At 57.1% G+C, this 22,867-nt stretch overlaps 1 protein-coding gene across 1 annotated transcript in view; it reads left to right on the top strand.

Moving 5' to 3' along the window:
• The first annotated feature begins 103 nt into the window (after window positions 1-103).
• The window catches only part of LOC134346182 (growth arrest-specific protein 6-like), a 51,223-nt gene continuing 28,459 nt past the window's right edge, over window positions 104-22,867 (top strand). The window contains exons 1-4 of the mRNA XM_063047501.1: window positions 104-247; window positions 6,672-6,829; window positions 10,121-10,145; window positions 12,346-12,408. Coding sequence (XP_062903571.1) covers window positions 190-247; window positions 6,672-6,829; window positions 10,121-10,145; window positions 12,346-12,408 — 304 coding nt within the window. The 5' untranslated portion in view covers window positions 104-189. The remainder of the gene's footprint in view (window positions 248-6,671; window positions 6,830-10,120; window positions 10,146-12,345; window positions 12,409-22,867) is intronic.

Raw genomic sequence — 22,867 nt, 5'->3', positions numbered from 1 at the left:
GGAGCGAGGGGAAAGGTGGTGGAGGAGGGAAGGAGCTGCCGGATGGGGAGAGGGGGAGGGGTTGCGGGATGGAGAGGAGGGTTTTCGAGAGGGGGTGGGTAGTTCCGCACGGCCGCGGGTGAATTGCGGGCCGTGCTCAGTGCTTCAGGCCGTCTGTCCGTCCGCTCTTCGAGACGCGATTGGGCCGCGATGATGCTCGATGTCTTAACCCTGTTGTTGGTGCTCGGCGTCCCTGGGACCCGGCAATGTGAGCAGCTGCTCCCCCTCTCCCCCCCGCCCGCCCCTTTGTTCCTCCTCTTCACGACCACTTCCACGATCCTACCATCCCTCTCACTCCCTCGCTCCTTCCCGATATCGTCCCCATCCCTTCTCTCCACTTTACTCACCCTGTCCTCTTTCCCCCTCACCTTCCTCCCTCCCCTCTCCCACTCTCCCTCCCTCCCTCTCCTCTCCCTCCCTCTCCTCTCCCTCCCTCTCCTCTCCCTCCCTCTCCTCTCCCTCCCTCTCCTCTCCTCTCCCCTCCCTCTCCTCTCCCCTCCCTCCCTCTCCTCTCCCCCCCTCCCTCTCCTCTCTCCCTCCCTTCCTCTCCTCTCTCTCTCCCCCTCCTTCCTTCTCTCTCTGTCCCTCCCCTCCCTCCCCTCTCTCCCCTCCTTCCCCTCCCCTCTCTCTCCTCCCTCCCCTCCCCCCCCTCCCCTCTCTCCCCTCTCTCCCCTCTCTCCCCTCTCTCCCCTCCCCTCCCTCCCCTCCCCTCCCCTCCCCTCCCCTCCCCTCCCCTCCCCTCCCCTCCCTCCCCTCCCCTCCCTCCCCTCCCTCCCCTCCCTCCCCTCCCCTACCTCCCTCTCCCACTCTCCCTCCCTCCCTCTCCTCTCCCTCTCTCCCTCCCTCCCTCTCCTCTCCCTCTCCTCTCCCTCTCTCCCTCCCTCCCTCTCCTCTCCCTCTCTCCCTCCCTTCCTCTCCTCTCCCTCTCCCCCTCCTTCCTTCTCCTCTCTCTCCCTCCCCTCCCCTCCCCTCCCCTCCCCTCCCCTCCCCTCCCTTCCCTCTCTCCTCTCCCCTCCATTCCCTCTCTCCCCTCCCTTCCCTCTCTCCCCTCCCTTCTCTCCCCTCCCCTCCCCTCCCTCCCCTCTCTCCCCTCCCTCCCCTCTCTCCCCTCCCTCCCCTCCCCTCTCTCCCCTCCCTCCCCTCCCCTCTCTCTCCTCCCTCCCCTCCCCCTCCTCCCTCCCCTCCCCTCCCCTCCCCTCCCCTCCCCTCCCCTCCCCTCCCCTCCCCTCCCCTCCCCTCCCTCACCTCCCCTCCCCTCCCCTCCCCTCCCCTCCCTCCCTCTCCCACTCTCCCTCCCTCCCTCTCCCACTCTTTCTCCCTCCCTCTCCTCTCCCTCTCTCCCTCCCTTCCTCTCCTCTCCCTCTCCCCCTCCTTCCTTCTCCTCTCTCTCCCTCCCTCCCCTCCCCTCCCCTCCCCTCCCCTCCCCTCCCCTCCCCCCCTCCCCTCCCCTCCCCTCCCCTCCCTCCCCTCCCCTACCCTCCCCTCCCCTCCCCTCCCCTCCCCTCCCCTCCCTTCCCTCTCTCCCCTCCCCTCCCTTCCCTCTCTCCCCTCCCCTCCCTTCCCTCTCTCCCCTCCCTTCTCTCCCCTCCCCTCCCCTCCCCTCTCTCCCCTCTCCCCCCCCTCCCCTCTCTCCCCTCTCCCCCCCTCTCTCCCCTCTCCCCCTCTCTCCCCTCTCCCCCTCTCTCCCCTCTCCCCCTCTCCCCCTCTCCCCCTCTCCCCCTCTCCCCCCCCCCTCCCTTTCCCCCTCTCTTCTTCCCCCTCCCCCTCCCCTCCCCCTCCCTCTCCCTCCCCTCTCCCTCCCCTCTCCCCCTCCCTCTCCCTCCCCTCTCCCCCTCCCTCTCCCCCTCCCTCTCCCTCCCCTCTCCCCCTCCCTCCCCTCTCCCCCTCCTCTCCCTCCCTCTCTCTCTCCCTCCCTCCCTCCCTCTCTCTCTCCCTCCCTCCCTCCCTCTCTCTCTCCCTCCCTCCCTCTCTCTCTCCCTCCCCCTCTCCCACTCTCCCTCCCTCCCTCTCCCACTCTCCCTCCCTCCCTCTCCCACTCTCCCACTCTCCCTCCCTCCCTCTCCTCTCCCTCTCCCCCTCCCTCCCTCTCCTCTCCCCCTCCCTCCCTCTCCTCTCCCTCTCCTCTCCCTCTCCCCCTCCCTCCCTCTCCTCTCCCTCTCCCCCTCCCTCCCTCTCCTCTCCCTCTCCCCCTCCCTCCCTCTCCTCTCCCTCTCCCCCTCCCTCTCCTCTCCCTCTCCCTCTCCCTCCCTCTCCTCTCCCTCTCCCCCTCCCTCCCTCTCCTCTCCCTCTCCCCCTCCCTCCCTCTCCTCTCCCTCTCCTCTCCCTCTCCCCCTCCCTCCCTCTCCTCTCCCTCTCCCCCTCCCTCCCTCTCCTCTCCCTCTCCCCTTCCCTCCCTCTCCTCTCTCTCTCTCCTCTACCTCCCCTCTCCTCCCCTCCCTCCCTCCCCTCTCCTCCCCTCCCTCCCTCCCCTCTCCGCCCCTCCCTCCCCTCTCCTCCCCTCCCTCCCCTCTCCTCTCCTCCCCTCTCCCTCTCTCCCCCTCTCCCCCTCTCCCCCTCTCCCCCTCTCCCCCTCTCCCCCTCTCCCCTCTCCCCCTCTCCCCCTCTCCCCTCTTCCCCTCTCCCCCCTCCCCCTCTCCCTTCCTCCCCTCCCCCTCCCCCTCCCCCTCTCCCTTCCTCCCCTCCCCCTCCCCCTCTCCCTTCCTCCCCTCCCCCTCCCCCTCTCCCCCTCCCCCTCTCCCCCTCCCCCTCTCCCCCCTCCCTCTCCCCCTCCCTCTCCCCCTCCCTCTCCCCCTCTCCCCTCCCCTCTCTCCCCTCCCTCCCCTCCCCTCCCTCCCCTCCCCTCCCCTCCCCTCCCCTCCCCTCCCCTCCCCTCCCTCCCCTCCCCTCCCTCCCCTCCCTCCCCTCCCTCCCCTCCCCTACCTCCCTCTCCCACTCTCCCTCCCTCCCTCTCCTCTCCCTCTCTCCCTCCCTCCCTCTCCTCTCCCTCTCCTCTCCCTCTCTCCCTCCCTCCCTCTCCTCTCCCTCTCTCCCTCCCTTCCTCTCCTCTCCCTCTCCCCCTCCTTCCTTCTCCTCTCTCTCCCTCCCCTCCCCTCCCCTCCCCTCCCCTCCCCTCCCCTCCCTTCCCTCTCTCCTCTCCCCTCCATTCCCTCTCTCCCCTCCCTTCCCTCTCTCCCCTCCCTTCTCTCCCCTCCCCTCCCCTCCCTCCCCTCTCTCCCCTCCCTCCCCTCTCTCCCCTCCCTCCCCTCCCCTCTCTCCCCTCCCTCCCCTCCCCTCTCTCTCCTCCCTCCCCTCCCCCTCCTCCCTCCCCTCCCCTCCCCTCCCCTCCCCTCCCCTCCCCTCCCCTCCCCTCCCCTCCCTCACCTCCCCTCCCCTCCCCTCCCCTCCCTCCCTCTCCCACTCTCCCTCCCTCCCTCTCCCACTCTCCCTCCCTCCCTCTCCTCTCCCTCTCTCCCTCCCTTCCTCTCCTCTCCCTCTCCCCCTCCTTCCTTCCCCTCTCTCTCCCTCCCTCCCCTCCCCTCCCTCCCCTCCCCTCCCCTCCCTCCCTCCCTCCCCTCCCCTCCCCTCCCCTCCCCTCCCTCCCCTCCCCTACCCTCCCCTCCCCTCCCCTCCCTTCCCCTCCCCTCCCTTCCCTCTCTCCCCTCCCCTCCCTTCCCTCTCTCCCCTCCCCTCCCTTCCCTCTCTCCCCTCCCTTCTCTCCCCTCCCCTCCCCTCCCCTCTCTCCCCTCTCCCCCCCTCCCCTCTCTCCCCTCTCTCCCCTCTCCCCCCCTCTCCCCTCTCTCCCCTCTCTCCCCTCTCCCCCTCTCTCCCCTCTCCCCCTCTCTCCCCTCTCCCCCTCTCCCCCTCTCCCCCTCTCTTCTTCCCCCTCCCTTTCCCCCTCTCTTCTTCCCCCTCCCCCTCCCCTCCCCCTCCCTCTCCCTCCCCTCTCCCTCCCCTCTCCCCCTCCCTCTCCCTCCCCTCTCCCCCTCCCTCTCCCCCTCCCTCTCCCTCCCCTCTCCCCCTCCCTCCCCTCTCCCCCTCCTCTCCCTCCCTCTCTCTCTCCCTCCCTCCCTCCCTCTCTCTCTCCCTCCCTCCCTCCCTCTCTCTCTCCCTCCCTCCCTCTCTCTCTCCCTCCCCCTCTCCCACTCTCCCTCCCTCCCTCTCCCACTCTCCCTCCCTCCCTCTCCTCTCCCACTCTCCCACTCTCCCTCCCTCCCTCTCCTCTCCCTCTCCCCCTCCCTCCCTCTCCTCTCCCCCTCCCTCCCTCTCCTCTCCCTCTCCCCCTCCCTCCCTCTCCTCTCCCCCTCCCTCCCTCTCCTCTCCCTCTCCCCCTCCCTCCCTCTCCTCTCCCTCTCCCTCCCTCTCCTCTCCCTCTCCCCCTCCCTCCCTCTCCTCTCCCTCTCCCCCTCCCTCCCTCTCCTCTCCCTCTCCCCCTCCCTCCCTCTCCTCTCCCTCTCCCCCTCCCTCCCTCTCCTCTCCCTCTCCCTCTCCCCCTCCCTCCCTCTCCTCTCCCTCTCCCCCTCCCTCCCTCTCCTCTCCCTCTCCCCCTCCCTCCCTCTCCTCTCCCTCCCCCTCCCTCCCTCTCCTCTCCCCTCTCCTCTCCCTCCCTCCCCCTCCCTCCCTCTCCTCTCCCTCTCCCCCTCCCCTCCCTCTCCTCTCCCTCTCCCCTTCCCTCCCTCTCCTCTCTCTCTCTCCTCTACCTCCCCTCTCCTCCCTCCCTCCCTCCCTCCCCTCTCCTCCCCTCCCTCCCTCCCCTCTCCGCCCCTCCCTCCCCTCTCCTCCCCTCCCTCCCCTCTCCTCTCCTCCCCTCTCCCTCTCTCCCCCTCTCCCCCTCTCCCCCTCTCCCCCTCTCCCCCTCTCCCCCTCTCCCCCTCTCCCCCTCTCCCCCTCTCCCCCTCTCCCCTCTCCCCCTCTCCCCCTCTCCCCTCTTCCCCTCTCCCCCCTCCCCCTCTCCCTTCCTCCCCTCCCCCTCCCCCTCTCCCTTCCTCCCCTCCCCCTCCCCCTCTCCCTTCCTCCCCTCCCCCTCCCCCTCTCCCCCTCCCCCTCTCCCCCTCCCCCTCTCCCCCTCCCCCTCTCCCCCCTCCCTCTCCCCCTCCCTCTCCCCCTCCCTCTCCCCCTCCTCTCCCCTTCCCCCTCTCCCCTTCCCCCTCTCCCCTTCCCCCTCTCCCCTTCCCCCTCTCCCCTTCCCCTCTCCCCTTCCCCCTCTCCCCTTCCCCTCTCCCCTTCCCCCTCTCCCCTTCCCCCTCTCCCTTCCTTCCCTCTCCCTCCCCTCTCCCTCTCCCTCCCCTCTCCCTCTCCCTCCCCTCTCCCTCTCCCTCCCCTCTCCCTCTCCCTCCCCTCTCCCTCTCCCTCCCCTCTCCCTCTCCCTTCCTCCCCATCCCTCCCCCTCCCCCTCCCCCTCCCCCTCCCCCTCTCCCTCTCCCCCTCTCCCCCTCCCTCTCCCCCTCCCCCCTCCCTCTCCCCCCTCCCTCTCCCCCTCCCCCCTCCCTCCCCCCTCCCTCTCCCCCTCCCTCTCCCCCTCCCTCTCCCTCCCCTCTCCCCCTGCCTCTCCCTCTCCCCCTCCCCCTCCCTCCTCTCTCCCTCTCCCCCTCCCTCCTCTATCCCCTTCTCTCCTCCTCTCTCCCCTCTCTTCCTTCCCTCTCCCCTCTCCCCCTCCGTCCCACCCTCCCACCCTCCCCCTCCCCCCTCCCTCTCTCCCCCATCCCTCCTCCCTCTCTCCCCATCCCTCCTTCCTTCCCCATCTCCCGTTCTTTTCCCAATCCCTCCCTCCATCCTTCCCTTCCCCATCCCTCCCTTCGCCCTCCCCAGATCTCTCCCACCCATCTCCCCCCTCACCACTCCCCTCCTCTCCACCTCTCCCTGTCTGTCATTCTGCTTCATTTCCCCCTTCCCATCTATCTCCCTCCCAACATCTCCCCTACCCCATCTCCCCTCCCCTCTCCTCCTCTCCACCCTCCCCATCCCTGTCTTCCCATCCCCATCTACCCCCAACTTTCCCTCCCTCTCTCCCCCTCTCCCCCCAACTTTCCCTCCCTCTCTCCCCCTCTCCCCCTCCCTCTCTCCCCCTCTCCCCTCCCTCTCCCCCTCTCCCCCTCCCTCTCTCCCCCTCCCTCTCTCCCCCTCTCCCCCTCCCTCTCTCCCCCTCCCTCTCTCCCCCTCCCCCTCTCCCCCTCCCCCTCTCCCCCTCCCCCTCTCCCCTCCCCCTCTCCCCTCCCCCTCTCCCCCTCCCCCTCTCCCCTCCCCCTCTCCCCTCCCCCTCTCCCCTCCCCTCTCCCCCTCCCCCTCTCCCCCTCCCCCTCTCCCCCTCCCCTCTCCCCTCTCTCCCTCTCTCCCCCTCCCCCTCTCCCCCTCCCCTCCTCCCCCTCTCCCCCTCCCCTCTCCCCCTCCCCTCTCCCCCTCCCCTCTCCCCCTCCCCTCTCCCCCTCTCTCCCCCTCTCCCTCTCTCCCCCTCCCCCTCTCTCCCCCCTCTCCCCCTCCCTCTCTCCTCTCCCCCCCTCTTTCTCCCCTCCCCCTCCCTCTCCCTCCCTCTCCCCCTCCCTCCCTCTCTCTCCCCTCCCTCTCCCCCATCTCCACTCCACTTTTCCCTCCCTTTCCTTTCTCCCTCCGGTCTCTCCTCCGCCTGCCTCTGCCTCATCTCTCCCTCTCTCTCCCCCCAGTTGTGTCCCGGAGGGTTGCCACCTCCTTCCTGGGTCGGAGTCGGAGGGCTTTCCAAGTGTTTGAGGAGACGCGGCAGGGCCACCTGGAGCGGGAATGCGTGGAGGAGTTCTGCAACAAGGAAGAGGCTCGGGAGATCTTTGAGAACGACCTAGAGACGGTGGGTGCCGGCGTGGGGAGGGGAGGGGTTTCCTGTAGTTCCTGGGCTGAGTGCAGATGGGGTGGGAGTACGGGCTGTAATCGTTCAGGCCTGAGGATAAAGGTGAGCTCTTCCACTGGTCATCTACGACATATTTATGTGGTGAGTAGCAGTTCAGGTGACTGTGGTCTCGATGGACCAAATGAGCGAATGGAAGATGGGTTAGACTGTACTACTGGGGATGAGTTAGAAGGGCCAAAAGTACTGATGCTAGGTAATTTGCTGCAAGCAGTAACTCCCAGTGACAGACTCACCGCCATTTGCCTTATTTAATTAAAGTATTTCATGTCGTTAATTAGTTAGCACAATGCTTCAAGGTTCAGTTTCTGCCACTGCCTGTAAGGAGTTTGTTCATTCTCACCGTGACCGTGTGGGTTTCCACCCACAGTACAAAGAGTACGGGTTAGAAGGTTGATTGGTCATTGTAAATTTCCTGCGATTAGGCTGGGATTAAATCGGGGGATTGCCAGGCAGCACAGCTGGAAGGGCATATTGCGCGCTGTATCTCCAGAAACAAATAAATTCAATGTCCAGGAATGCACGGGAGACTACAGGTCGGTGTCCAGGCACGGGAGACTACGGGTCAGTGTCCAGGCACGGGAGACTACAGGTCGGTGTCCAGGCACGGGAGACTACGGGGATCAGCGTCCAGGCACGGGAGACTACGGGGGTCAGCGTCCAGGCACGGGAGACTACGGGTCAGCGTCCAGGCACGGGAGACTACAGGGGTCAGCGTCCAGGCACGGGAGACTACGGGTCAGCGTCCAGGCACGGGAGACTACAGGTCGGTGTCCAGGCACGGGAGACTACGGATCAGTGTCCAGGCACGGGAGACTACGGGGGTCAGCGTCCAGGCACGGGAGACTACGGGTCAGCGTCCAGGCACGGGAGACTACGGATCAGTGTCCAGGCACGGGAGACTACGGGGGTCAGCGTCCAGGCACGGGAGACTACGGGGGTCAGCGTCCAGGCACGGGAGACTACGGGTCAGCGTCCAGGCACGGGAGACTACAGGGGTCAGCGTCCAGGCACGGGAGACTACGGGTCAGCGTCCAGGCACGGGAGACTACAGGTCGGTGTCCAGGCACGGGAGACTACGGATCAGTGTCCAGGCACGGGAGACTACGGGGGTCAGCGTCCAGGCACGGGAGACTACGGGTCAGCGTCCAGGCACGGGAGACTACGGATCAGTGTCCAGGCACGGGAGACTACGGGGTCAGCGTGCAGACACGGGAGAGTACGGGTCAGTTTCCAGGCACGGGAGACTACGGGTCAGTTTCCGGGCATGGGAGACTACGGGTCAGTTTCCAGGCATGGGAGACTACGGGTCAGTTTCCAGGCACGGGAGAGTACGGGTGAGCGTCCAGGCATGGGAGACTATGGGTCAGTTTCCAGGCACGGGAGACTACGGGTCAGTGTCTGTACTCTCCCATGCCTCAACAAAATTTCTTTGCCGTTTTTGTTTCGCGGCTTCACAGATACCAGAGAGCCGTCTGATCTGTGGTCCGAATTACTGGTGAATTCCTGGCCCAGGGGTGCCCTGGAGTGGGTGAGCAAAAACTGACCATTGGCCAGATTACGTAGGGGACATGTGAGCCTGCGGATGCTGGAATCTGGGCCGACACACAGTCTGCTGGGGGACCACGTCATCTGTGTGTATCGGCGGGGGGGGAGTGAGGGTGAAAAAATTCACAGCAAAGTCTTGTATCAGGACTGAGAGCAGAGTTGGGTGCTCACACCTGAGCACAGGGTGACGTCTGGACTAAAGAGGGGTTAAAGGTAATAGTTTATGCCACAGGGGACCAGGGTTTGGGGGGGGTGCGGGTTGGAGGAGTCGAGAGACTGTGCTAGGTGAAGAGCAGAGAGAGGAAAAAGTAAGAGGTCAGTCGTGTGATTTTTGGGGGGTGGGGGAAGGAGAGGAGAGTGGGTTGTAGGTGGTTGATGGCAGAGTGAGGGGTTGGAGGCAAAAGTGGGGATGCTGTGCTGAGGCGGAATCTCGCTGTGGGAGGGGCACTGAGGGAGTGTCACACTGAGAGAGCGTCACACTGTGGGAGGGGCATTGTGAGGGAGTGTCACACTGAGAGAGTGTCACACTGTGGGAGGGGCATTGTGAGGGAGAGAGTGTCACACTGTGGGAGGGGCATTGTGAAGGAGTGTCACACTGAGAGAGCGTCACACTGTGGGAGGGGCATTGTGAGGGAGTGTCACACTGAGGGAGTGTCACACTGGTAGGGGCATTGTGAGGGAGCATCACACTGAGGGCACTGAGGGAGCATCACACTGGGGGACACTGTGAGGGAGCATCACATGGGGGGCACTGTGAGGGAGCATCACACTGGGGGCATTGTGAGGGAGCATCACACTGGGGGACACTGTGAGGGAGGATCACATTAGGAGGGGCACTGTGAGGGAGCATCACACTGGGGGCATTGTGAGGGAGCATCACACTGGGGGACACTGTGAGGGAGGATCACATTAGGAGGGGCACTGTGAGGGAGCATCACACTGGGGGGCATTGTGAGGGAGCATCACACTGGGGGGCACTGTGAGGGAGCATCACACTGGGGGCACTGTGAGGGAGCATCACACTGGGAGGGGCATTTTAAGGGAGGGACAGTGTAAGGAAACATCAAACTGTAGATGCAGCATTAAGCCAAGGCTCCCTTGATCCTCCAAATGTGGAAAAATTGCCAACACAAATTCAGAAAAAAGTTCATGCAGATTTCAGAATCCTGTGGTCAATGTTATTGAACAATGAAGCCCATGATTTGGCAAATGTTACATCATTGTTTGTGGAGCCCTGCTGTGCATGGCCATCCATCCCTCTTTGACATCACAGCAGTGACTGAATGTTCAAAGTGTTTGCTCTACTGCCAAGCTGTTGGGTTGTTGGAGTGTTGGGAGCATAAACTTTGGTGTGTGGATGGTGTGAGGGAGGGAGGAATCTGTGTGGATAGAGGGAGGGAGCCAGGAATGTCTCTGTAACATTTACTCTGTGTGGATGGTGTGAGGGAGGGAGGAATGCCACTGTAATGTTTTCTGTGTGTGGGTGGTGTGAGGGAGCCAGGAATCTGTGTGGATAGAGGGAGGGAGCCAGGAATGTCTCTGTAACATTTACTCTGTGTGGATGGTGTGAGGGAGCCAGGGATGCTGCTTTAATGTTGCAGTATTTTCCAGACTCTGTGTGAAAGATGAGCATTTTAGTTACTGGCAGATACCTCCATCTGAACTGGATCTTCCTTCTCTCCGCAGAATTACTTTTATCCGAAATATCAGGGTGAGTAGTGCCTTTCTCTAAAGTTTTCAGGCCTGTGCTCTGTTTTCGTAGACATTTGTCAGTTACTTTGCAACACGATGCCTTAGTCCAAGCTAACTGTAAATGTTCTTTGATTTTCCAGTCAGTGAAAGTAATGTTTATGATGGCTGGCTCTTGGTTTGCCCAGGTTCTCTCTGTCACAGCAAGCTCCCCCTCAGCAAGACCACTTGATCAGAATCACCTCTTCTTTGTGGATTTTGGTGGGGAACACAGTGAAGTGACGATAATTGCCTCCCCTCCCCTCCCTGGACAAGCCAATCACTGCTGGCAGGAAAATTACCGGCAGTATTCATTTGGTCCTTGGTGTTACTGTTCCACACTAGTCTCCTCCCACGCCCCTCCACCTCCCTCTCCTCTTCTTCCCTTCAATCCTGAGTGTTAATCCACTTTACCATTAAACCCATCACTGTGGCCTCCGTGTTGGAGAGAGTTGCCCGGATTCCCAGTTGTAATTATCCAGTGGCACCTGTTCTGGTCTCTACCGTAGTCAGGGTTTGACCATCCCTCTGCCTCGGAACCAGAATTAAACAGACCCTGCCAAGATTAGGGAAAATGTGCCTTGAGGAGGGTTGTTTTCTCAGCAGTAGTAGAGGCTGACGGGAGACTTGATAGAGCTTTGTGAGATTATTAGAGGAAAAGTTAGAGTAGGCAGCTGGTATTATTTCTAATAGCACAGAGTATACATTTAAGGTGAGAGGTGAGTTCAAAGGAGAGGCGTAGGGCAAATGTGTTGTGGATGGAGAGTGGTAGATGCTTGGAAGGTGCTGCCAGAGCTGATGGTGGAAGTGAATATGATAGGGGCATTCAGGATCACCTTAGGTAGGTACTCGAGATGGACTTTGTGTATGCAGAAGAGATGAGTTCAGCTGAGCATTTGATTATTAATTGAATTATCTTGCTACAACGTTGTGGGCTGAGGGGCCTGCTCTTGTGCTTGATCCGTGTTTGAAGTCTCTGTAAGGCCCCTTCCTGTTCCCCACTTCCAGGTTTGCACAGGTCTCTTTATCCCAGGGTCCGTTAACCTCTCATCCGTCTGCCTGGCAGCAGAGGTGACTGTGTACGCTCTCCCCTCGTGCACCATTTTGCTCAACCCTTGGTTACTGTCCTCCTGAGACCCCGAGGAAGCCCTGGCGCTTGCAGAATGCCAGACAGCCGAGATTCTCTAATTGAAAATTGAAGATTCAAGATTCAAGATTCAAAAAACTTTATTGTCATTCTAACCGTACATCAGCTCTGCAGGGCAGAATGAGACAGCATTTCCCAGGAGCAGTGCAATCATAGCATAACAAACACAACACTAAATAATAAATATAACAATAAATATAAAACGCAACAGCCACGTCAGTTAAAATCAAGTTATAAGGGTCCAGTGCCAGTTAAAAGTGTCCAAAAGCAGAGTCAGGTAGAGCAGCTATTTAGCAGTCTGACTGCCTGTGGGAGGAAGCTGTTTAGTAGCCTTGTGGTTTTAGTTTTGATGCTCCTGTAACGTTTGCCTGATGACAGAAGAACAAACAGTTCATGGAGAGGGTGTGAGGGGTCTTTAATGATGTACCGTGTCTTCTGGAGGCATTGACGCTGAAAGAGGTCTTGGACAGAAGGTAGGGAGACCCCAATAACCTTCTCTGCTCCCCTAACCACCCTCTGTAAACAGTATGCTGTGACAGAGAACATTACAGCACTAACTTAATCTAAGGTCAACTTAACCCTTCCCTCAAACATAGACCTCTATTTTTCTATCAGCCATGTGCATATCTGAGAGTTTCTTAAATGCACCTAATGTATCTGTCTCTACCAAGCACCTACCACTCTCTGTGTAAAGAACTTTCCTCTGACACCCCTCTTCTACTTTCCTTCACCTTAAAATGACACCCCCTGTAATAGTCATTTTTACCCTGGAAAAACGCCTCTGGCCTTCCGCTCTGTGTATGCCTCTTAACGTTCTTTTGCTCTCTATCAAGGCACCTCTCATCGGCTTTCATTCCGGGGAGAAGAGCTCCAAATCACCCGGCCTACCTTAGTAAGACATGTTCTCTAGTCCTAGACGTGAACCTCAGGGTTGTAGGTCCTGGGTTTCTGTATGTGAGGGCATATGTTTGTGGCAGGGGGTTGTCCTGCCGACCTGTGCTTGTTCACCAGCTTGGCCTGTTGTTCTCCTCGACAGAATGCCGCCGTCAGTACGGACCGAGAACCAAGCGGGGCTCTGACCTGGACGCCTGTATTCACAGTGAGTAGCTCACTACCTTCCTGGTACAGCAAGGTGAACAGAAACTCCGTCCACATTCTGAACAACGAGGCAGTGAGGAAGTTCGCACGTGCAGAGGGGCGTTCAGACCACACTGAGGGAGATCCCAGTGTGCTCATCCCTTCGCTGCACAGCAAGATCCCACTGGCAATATGTGGTGAACTTCAGGTCACGAGAGTCAACTTCCCCCAACTCCCGAAAAACAGCCTGTGTAATACGTCAACTGAACATTTAGACAGTGCAGCATTCCTTCAGTACCACCCTCCCACAGTGTGACCCCCCCCTCAGTACCACCCTCCCACAGTGTGACCCCCCCTCAGTACCACCCTCCCACAGTGTGACCCCCCCATTACCACCCCTCATAGTGTGACCCTCCCATTACCACCCCTCACAGTGTGACCCTCCCTCAATACCACCCCTCCCACAGTGTGACCCCCCATTACCACCCCTCATAGTGTGACCCCCCATTACCACCCCTCATAGTGTGACCCTCCCTCAGTACCACCCTCCCACAGTGTGACCCTCCCTCAGTATCACCCCTCACAGTGTGACCCCCCTCAGTACTACCCTCTCACAGTGTGACCCTCCCTCAGTATCACCCCTCACAGTGTGACCCCCCCATTACCACCCCTCATAGTGTGACCCTCTCATTACCACCCCTCACAGTGTGACCCTCCCTCAATACCACCCCTCCCACAGTGTGACCCTCCCTCAGTACCACTCATCACAGTGTGACCCCCCTCATTACCACCCCTCACAGTGTGACCCTTCCCCAGTACCACCCCTCCCAGTGTGACCCTCCCTCAGTACCACCCTCCCACAGTGTGACCCTCCCTCAGTATCACCCCTCACAGTGTGACCCTCCCTCAATACCACCCCTCCCACAGTGTAACCCACCCTCAGTACCACCCCTCCAACAGTGTGACCCTCCCTCAGTACCACCCCTCACAGTGTAACCCACCCTCAGTACCACCCCTCCCACAGTGTGACCCTCCCTCAGTTCTACCTCCCACAGTGTGACCCTCCCTCAGTACCACCTTCCCACAGTGTGACCCTCCCTCAGTACCACCCCCCCAGTGTGACCCTCTCTCAGTACCACCCCTCACACAGAGTGACCCTCCCTCAGTACCACCCCTCACAGAGTGACCCTCCCTCAGTACCACCCCTCCCCACAGTGTGACCCTCCCTCGGTACCACCCCTCACAGTGTGACCCTCCCTCAGTACCACCCCTCCCACAATGTGACCCTCCCTCAGTACCACCCCTGCCGCAGTGTGACACTCCCTCACTAGCACTCCCACATGTGACCCTCCCTCAGTACCGCCCCCCCACAGTGTGACCCTCCCTCAGTACCACCCTCCCACAGTGTGACACTCCCTTAGTACCACCCCCCCACAGTGTGACCCTCCCTCAGTACCACCCCTCACAGTGTGACCCTCCCTCAGTACCACCCCTCCCACAGTGTGACCCTCCCTCAGTATCACCCTCCCACAGTGACCCTCCCTCAGTACCACCCCTCCCACAGAGTGACCCTCCCTCAGTAACACTCTTCCCACAGTGTGACCCTCCCTCAGTACCACCCTCCCACAGTGACCCTCCCTCAGTAACACTCTTCCCACAGTGTGACCCTCCCTCAGTACCACCCCTCCCACAGTGTGAGCCTCCCTTAGTACCACCTCTCCACAGTGTGACCCTCCCTCAGTATCACCCCTCACAGAGTGACCCTCCCTCAGTACCACCCCTCCCACAGTGTGACCCTCCCTCAGTACCACCCCCCAGTGTGACCCTCCCTCAGTACTACCCCTCCCACAGAGTGACCCTCCCTCAGTATCACCCTCCCACAGAGACCCTCCCTCAGTACCACCCCTCCCACAGTGACACTCCCTCAGTACCACCCCCCCACAGTGTGACCCTTCCATCAGTACCACCCCTCCCCACAGTGTGAACCTCCATCAGTACCACCCCCCACAGTGTAACCCACCTCAGTACAACCCCTCCCACAGTGTGACCCTCCCTCAGTATCTACCCCTCCCACAGAGTGACCCTCCCTCAGTATCACCCTCCCACAGTGACCCTCCCTCAGTACCACCTCCTCCACAGTGTGACACTCACTCAGTACCACCCCCCCACAGTGTGACCCTCCCTCAGTACCACCCCTCCCCACAGTGTGACCCCCCCTCATTACCACCCTCTCACAGTGTGACCCTCCCTCAGTATCACCCCTCCCACAGAGTGACCCTCCCATCAGTACCACTCCTCCCACAGTGTGAACCTCCCTCAGTACCACCTCCTCCACAGTGTAACCCACCCTCAGTACAACCCCTCCCACAGTGTGACCCTCCCTCAGTACTACCCCTCCCACAGAGTGACCCTCCCTCAGTATCACCCTCCCACAGAGACCCTCCCTCAGTACCACCCCTCCCACAGTGACACTCCCTCAGTACCACCCCTCCCACAGTGTGACCCTCCCTCAGTACCACCCCTCCCCACAGTATGAGCCTCCCTCATTACCACCTCTCCCACAGTGTGACCCTCCCTCAGTATCACCCCTCACAGAGTGACCCTCCCTCAGTACCACTCCTCCCCCAGTGTGACCCTCCCTCAGTACCACCTCCTCCACAGTGTGACACTCACTCAGTACCACCCTCCCACAGTGTGACCCTCCCTCAGTATCACCCCTCACAGTGTGACCCCCCTCAGTACCACCCTCTCACAGTGTGACCCTCCCTCAGTACCACCCTCCCACAGTGTGACCCTTCCACAGTACAACCCCTCCCACAGTGTGACCCTCCCTCAGTTCTACCTCCCACAGTGTGACCCTCCCGCAGTACCACCCCCCCAGTGTGACCCTCTCTCAGTACCACCCCTCACACAGAGTGACCCTCCCTCAGTAGCACCCTCCCACAGTGTGACCCTCCCTCAGTACCGCCCCTCCCACAGTGTGACCCTCCCTCAGTATCACCCCTCACAGTGTGACCCCCCCTCAGTACCACCCTCTCACAGTGTGACCCTCCCTCAGTACCACCCTCCCACAGTGTGACCCTTCCATAGTACAACCCCTCCCACAGTGTGAACCTCCATCAGTACCACCCCCCACAGTGTAACCCACCCTCAGTACAACCCCTCCCACAGTGTGACCCTCCCTCAGTACTACCCCTCCCACAGAGTGACCCTCCCTCAGTATCACCCTCCCACAGAGACCCTCCCTCAGTACCACCCCTCCCACAGTGACACTCCCTCAGTACCACCCCCCCACAGTGTGACCCTCCCTCAGTACCACCCCTCCCCACAGTATGAGCCTCCCTCATTACCACCTCTCTACAGTGTGACCCTCCCTCAGTATCACCCCTCACAGAGTGACCCTCCCTCAGTACCACTCCTCCCCCAGTGTGACCCTCCCTCAGTACCACCTCCTCCACAGTGTGACACTCACTCAGTACCACCCTCCCACAGTGTGACCCTCCCTCAGTATCACCCCTCACAGTGTGACCCCCCCTCAGTACCACCCTCTCACAGTGTGACCCTTCCACAGTACAACCCCTCCCACAGTGTGACCCTCCATCAGTACCACCCCCCACAGTGTAACCCACCCTCAGTACAACCCCTCCCACAGTGTGACCCTCCCTCAGTACTACCCCTCCCACAGAGTGACCCTCCCTCAGTATCACCCTCCCACAGAGTGACCCTCCCTCAGTACCACCCCTCCCACAGTGTGACCCTCCCTCAGTACCACCCCTCCCACAGTGTGACCCTCCCTCAGTACCACCCTCCCACAGTGTGACCCTCCCTCAGTACCGCCCCTCCCACAGTGTGACCATCCCTCAGTACCACCCTCCCACAGTGTGCCCCTTTCCAGACATCTGACACCCATCTTTTAGATAACTGTACCATAATATCAGCTCAAAAGTACAAGTCAAGCTCGTTCATTTTTTAATTAACAAACTATGGCACTACATGAAAATTATAACTGCATCTTCTTTGCTTTCATTGGTCTATGATGTGATCAAAGACAGTTGTTTCAGTTTCTTCTCTTTCTACACTCAGCAGAGCAAGATCACAGAGTCTGCCTTGACCCATGGAGGCTCTCAAATATGAAAGTATTAGTTTTAACTTGCTGAATGATCTCTCACAGCTGGCGATGGAAACTGTGATGGTTAGCATTATCTGAAGAGCAATGCGAAGATTAGGGAAGACGCTCTCATCTCCATACTGAACAATAAATTCAAGAAACTCTTCAGATCTTGATATTTTTATGTTGACCCACCTTGATCATGGCTGATTTATTATACTTTATACTTTATTGTCGCCAAACAATTGGTACTAGAACGTACAATCATCACAGCGATATTTGATTCTGCGCTTCACACTCCCTGGATTACAAATATTAAATATTAAAAATAGTTAAAATTAGTAAATATTAAAAATTTAAATTATAAATCATAAATAGAAAATAGAAAAATGGAAAGTAAGGTAGTGCAAAAAAACTGAGAGACAGGTCCGGATATTTCGAGGGTATGGCCCAGATCCGGGTCAGGATCCATTCAGCAGTCTTATCACAGTTGGAAAGAAGCTGTTCCCAAATCTGGCTGTACGAGTCTTCAAGCTCCTGAGTCTTCTCCCGGAGGGAAGAGGGACGAAAAGTATGTTGGCTGGGTGGGTCGTGTCCCTGATTATCCTGGCAACACTGCTCCGACAGCGTGCGGTGTAAAGTGAGTCCACGGACGGAAGATTGGTTTCTGTGATGTACTGTGCCGTGTTCACGATCTTCTGCAGCTTCTTTCGGTCTTGGACAGGACAACTTCCATACCAGGTTGTGATACACCCTAGAAGAATGCTTTCTACAGTGCATCTATAAAAATTAGTGAGGGTTTTAGGGGACAGGCCAAATTTCTTTAGTTTTCTCAGGAAGTAAAGGCACTGGTGGACCTTCTTGGCAGTGAACTCTGCTTGGTTGGACCAAGTCAGGTCATTTGTGATATTGACCCCGAGGAACTTAAAGCTTTTGACCTGTTCCACTTGCACACCACCGATGTAAATTGGGTTGTGCGGTCCGCTACTCCTTCTGAAGTCAACAGCCAATTCCTTCGTCTTGCTGACATTGAGGGATAGGTTATTGTCTTCACACCATGCCACCAGGTTCTTAATTTCCTCTCTGTACTCAAACTCGTCATTACCTGAGATACGGCCTACAATTGTTGTGTCATCAGCAAACTTATATATTGAGTTTGATGGAAACTGGGCTACACAATCATGGGTGTACAGTGAGTACAGCAGGAGGCTGAGTACACAGCCTTGTGGGGCACCGGTGCTCAGAGTGATTGTAGAGGAGAGCTTGTCCCCTATTTTTACAGCCTGGGTCCTGTCTGTGAGGAAGTTGAAGATCCAGCTCCAGATCTGAGTGCTAAGGCCCAGGTTCCGGAGCTTAGGAATCAGCTTATTTGGAATGATGGTATTAAAGGCAGAGCTGTAGTCAATGAAAAGCAGCCTTATGTATGCGTCTTTATTCTCCAGGTGTTCTAAGGAGGAATGTAGGGCCAGAGAGATGGCATCTGCCGTTGACCTGTTCTCCGGTAGGCGAATTGCAAAGCGTCGAGGTTGACCGGTAGGCTGTGGTTGATGTGTGCCAAAACCAATCACTCGAAGCACTTCATAGCAATTGATGTCAGAGCCACAGGTCGATAGTCATTCAGGCATGCCACCTTGCTCTTCTTCGGCACTGGGATTATCGTTGCCTTCTTAAAACACGAGGGGATCTTATACTGAAGCAAGGAGCAGTTGAAGATGTCAGCAAACACTCCAGCTAGCTCGCTTGCACAGGCCCGGAGAACCCATCCTGGGATGCCATCTGGGCCCGTTGCCTTCCTTGGATTTATCTTCAGGAAGGTCCTTCTAACGTCCTCCTCGGTGACGATGAATCTCGATGCCACCAGGTCCGGTTCATCTGGAGGGAGCGGAATGCTCCTCTTCTGTTCGAATCTTGCGTAGAATACGTTAAGTTTGTCAGGAAGACAAGCGCCACAGTTATTGATATTCCCAGCCTTTTCTTTGCGCCCAGTGATCTCATTTAGACCCTGTCATAGTCTACTGGCATTCCTTTGGTTAGCCTGGGCTTCTAACTTGGCTCAATATTGCCTCTTGGTGCCCTTAATGGCTTTCCGGAGTTCACGCCTGGATTCCGTGTAGCGACTGGTATCCCTGGACCTAAAAGCCACAGCTCTAGCCTTCAAAAGGGACTCGACCTCAAGTCAAGGTTTCCGGTTAGGGAATACCTGGATCATCTTGCGAGACACACAGTCCTTTGTGACAGCTGAGGCATACTCATCGAGGTTAGCTGCCAAGTCCTTGAATACTAACCAGTCCACTGATTCAAAGCAGTCACGGAGGACCTCATCCGTTTCCTCCATCCAACGCGACACCACTTTTGACACCGTGACCTCCCGCTTCAGTTTCTGTTTGTAAGCCGGGAGGAGGAGTACGGCCTGATGGTCCGATTTTCCGAAGTGAGGTCGTGGGACGGAACGGTAGGCATCCTTGACTGCTGTTTAGCAGTAGTCAAGTATATTCGGGCCGCTAGTGGGGCAGGAGACATGTTGGTATAACTTTGGCAGTGCCTTTCTGAGGTTGGCCTGGTTAAAGTCCCCGGCTGTAATGAGCAAAGCCTCCGGATACCTGGTCTCAAGTTCACTGATGTGGGCATACAGTATGTTCAGAGCACACTCTATGTCCGCCTGGGGGTGAATGTAGACCGCTGTCAGTATGACCGAGGTGAATTCCCATGGCAGATAGTAGGGACGACACTTCACCGACAGGTGTTCCAGGTCTGGGCTGCAGGAGCTTGTCAGTGCCACTGTGTCCGAGCACCATGCAGTGTTGATCAGTAGGCAGACAGCACCTCCCCTCGTCTTGCCTACGGCGCCATGCAGTCCATCTGATGGATTGAAAATCCCTCCGGTTGGATGACACAGTCGGGGGTGGCAGGGGAGAGCCAGGTCTCGATGAAACAGAATACACAGCAATTCTGTATCTCCCTGCAGTAGGTAAATCGCCCTTTAAGATCATCCACCTTGTTCTCATCCAAAATGTCTTCATATAGTTGCTGTCCATCAACATCAGAACTGTACAATTTGCCCAAATTTTCGCATTTCTTCTTTAGGTCGTTCCTATCAGCACTGTAACACAATCCCTCAACATCGAGAAGGAACCCAAACTTGGCATCAGTGTCGTGCAAACGAGCGAACCTTTCGTCCATTTCTCTGTGAAGACGGTCGAGTGTTCCCTTCATGACTCTTTCCATTTCCTCCTTAGCTGTTAACCCAGCGTCTCTCCAGTTCTCATCAGCCATTCGTTTCTTTTGTCTCTGACATCTTTCAACTTCAATATTCCATTCTTGACAGAGACCGACTCCTTCTTCGGTGACTCACTGACCATCGCTTCTCTTTCATCATAAAAATGATCTCAGAGGGCTTTCAAATCCAGGGCAGCATCGTGGAAGTTCATGCTAGGATCCTGCAGCCTCTTTTGAATACGGTCAATGAGAATGTTGCAAAATCAGAAAATCGTAACTCAACATGCAGTTGTACAGCTGCCGTGCGTCACTTCTTGTATCCTGCTTGGCTGCATGTACACCCACCAAGTTGATTGATTGTTGCAATTCACAAACACTGCCAGGTTGTTTTTCTCACTTATTCTGTGATGAACACCACTCCTGTGTCCAGCCATCACAGCAGCATTGTCATAGCACTGTCACCGACAATCTTGTAGCTCCATTTCGTCCTTCTCTAGCTGTTTCAAGATGTCTTCAACCAAGCTCTCAGCATCCTTCTGGCTTACCTGGATAAAACCAAGGAAGGACTCTCTAACATGGACTGTTTTCCTCTCAAAATCAACTTCCACATACCTCACTACTTCCGACATTTGCTCACGGTGTGCCTGATCAGGAGTCGAGTCGAACATGAGACCATGGTACTTGGCTTTACGAATGCTTCTCAGTAAACTCTGGTGAACAGTGGATGCCATCATGTGGATGAATTCGTTCTGGACACCCGGTGAAAGATAAGACGTGGATCCAGGATGACTTTCCAAATGAGTGAGGTGTTCTTTTATGACACAGTCAAAGATGGCCAGTAGCTTCAGTAAGCCAAGGAAATTTTCCACATTGGAGTCATCGTCTAGCTGAAGTGACTCCCTGTGTCCTCGCAAAGCCAGGTTCTGAGTCGCAAGGAATTTTATGCAGTGAAGGATTCTCGGCAAGATATCATCCACTTCTGCTTTTCCTTCTCAATCTGTGACTGAAATACTGCGTCAATAACTCCTCTGTTTCCAGCTAAATTTCTTTCCATTTCTTTCCGCTGTGTGAAGCATTCCCGGTGATTCTTGGCATTTTTATGACCACTAATTCTTTCAGGTGCTTTCCACTGGTTGAATCCACTTTCCCGCTCCAGTGAGGATTGATGGTTCAACCAGGAATAGAGAAGACAACAGATACAAGTGCTCATGCACCGGTCGTGCATGCAGCCTGTTACAGCCGTTCCGACTAGTTTTCTTACTTCTTTCTTCTTACTTTTTTAACTTACGTTACTTGTTGTATTTTTTTCACAGTAACACGTTGAAGCTGCACCCTCTCTAACATGCTGGTGGAGAGAGTTTTATTTGGGTGTTTAGCGCTGGAAACAGTTACATTCGGACACGTCTCATTAGCAGGGCAACAGTATGGTCGCATTGTTTATTCCAGGGACCAGCTGATTGCGCTTATGCCAGCCAGTTTAGCGAGCAGAGCGGTGGACACCCCTGCTGAAATCTGGAGGAAAACACACAGAGGATGCAGAGAGGGATCAAAAAAGCGAGGAAAGAGGACCGGGTCGAGACAACAGAGACTTATGGAGAAGAGGAGTTATAAGCCGTGTCTTCCCTCTCTCATTATGGGCAATGTGAGATCACTGGGTAATAAAATGGTCGAGTTCACGGCGCTAGCCAGGAGTCAGAGAACATTTCGGGAGTGCAGTGTTATGTGTTTCACTGGAACGGGGCTGCACGAGGACATACCCAATCAAAACTTCTCCATGGACGGCTTTCAGACCGTTCGGGCTGACCGGAAGTGCACTGAGAGCGGTAAGCGTAAAGGAGTTGGGGGCTTACTGTTCTGGTTAACAACAGATGGTGCAATCCGGGTCATATTACGATCGAGGAATGTGTTTGTAGACCGGATATTGAACTTTTTACTGTTGGACTTCAGCCACATTCCACCGAGATTCAACACTGGGCGGCACGGGAGGTCGTTCCTGCCTGTGGCCATTGAACTTTGCAGCTCCTCCGTGGAGGGTCAGACACCCTGAGCCAATAGGCTGGTCCTGGACTTATTTCCATCTGACATAGTTTGCATATTGTTGTTTGATTGTTTGTGGTTTTTGTATTGCTATATTTATGCTCTACTCTTGGTTGGTGCGGCTGTAACGAAACCCAATTTCCCTCGGGATCAATAAAGTATATCTATCCATCTACAAAAGGCAGACTTTTTAGAAGGGGAATAGACCAGCCATGAGTGAGTCACTTCCTTACCATGACCATTTCCCAATTTCCTCTTGAACCAAGTTTTGTTCATTGAGTGGTTATTTGTTGGTAGGAAAGGCCCCTCACTGTTCTGGAAATACTTTGAACCCAGATTTATTATTTCTGTTCTCAACGAGTCAGGCAGAATTGCTTTTCCAGTATCCTTGTCGAACTTCAGAAGTCCAGTGTCATGCTGTTCAATCACTTCTGGTATGACAGTTCGAGGCTCTTTGACACCATCCAGTTCACTAGGTTCAGTGTCGTCAGGTTCAATCTCGTCAGGTAAAATCTCGTCAATAAACTCAACATCACCACCACAACCATCGTCTTCCCCTCCTGTCATGTCCACGTTCTCTGTGGCAGCCTCACTCTTAATCTCATCATACTCGGATTTATCTGACTTGACTTCCTCCTCGGCTTGTGACGCATTTGTACTTGATCCACCTTCGGATTCTAACAAACTTGTAGCAGGTGCAGGCGACTCCATGGAACGTGTCGAACTACTTGTTCTGGGCTTTTCAAAGGGCATGAAGAACTTGCTCGACTTCTTGGCTTCCTCCGCCTCCAACTTTCGTCTCTTCCGTCATTCAGCTCCACTTTCCTTCTTCGTGAAGAAACATTTCAGGGTCTTCTTACACAATGCTCTGAGGTAAGGCCATCCTAGTGCTTCTCACCCATGATAATCAAAGACAGATCATACATCTGAAGAAAATTCTTTTTTCACTATCCCAGGATGGCTTGTCTGACTTCAATAGAAACTGCTCAGTGGCGCCCCCTTCAAGTGGCACCTAGACCACGTGCCATACCTGCCATACCTTAGATACGCCACTGGTACCACCTCAGTAACACTCCCTCAGTATCACCTCTCACACTGTGACCTTCCCTCAGAACCACCC

This window comes from Mobula hypostoma, chromosome 5 (assembly GCF_963921235.1).
Source record: "Mobula hypostoma chromosome 5, sMobHyp1.1, whole genome shotgun sequence".
Taxonomy (NCBI): domain Eukaryota; kingdom Metazoa; phylum Chordata; class Chondrichthyes; order Myliobatiformes; family Myliobatidae; genus Mobula; species Mobula hypostoma.
The sequence above is the reverse complement of the archived record's forward strand: the minus strand, read 5'-3'. Positions and strand labels throughout refer to the sequence as shown.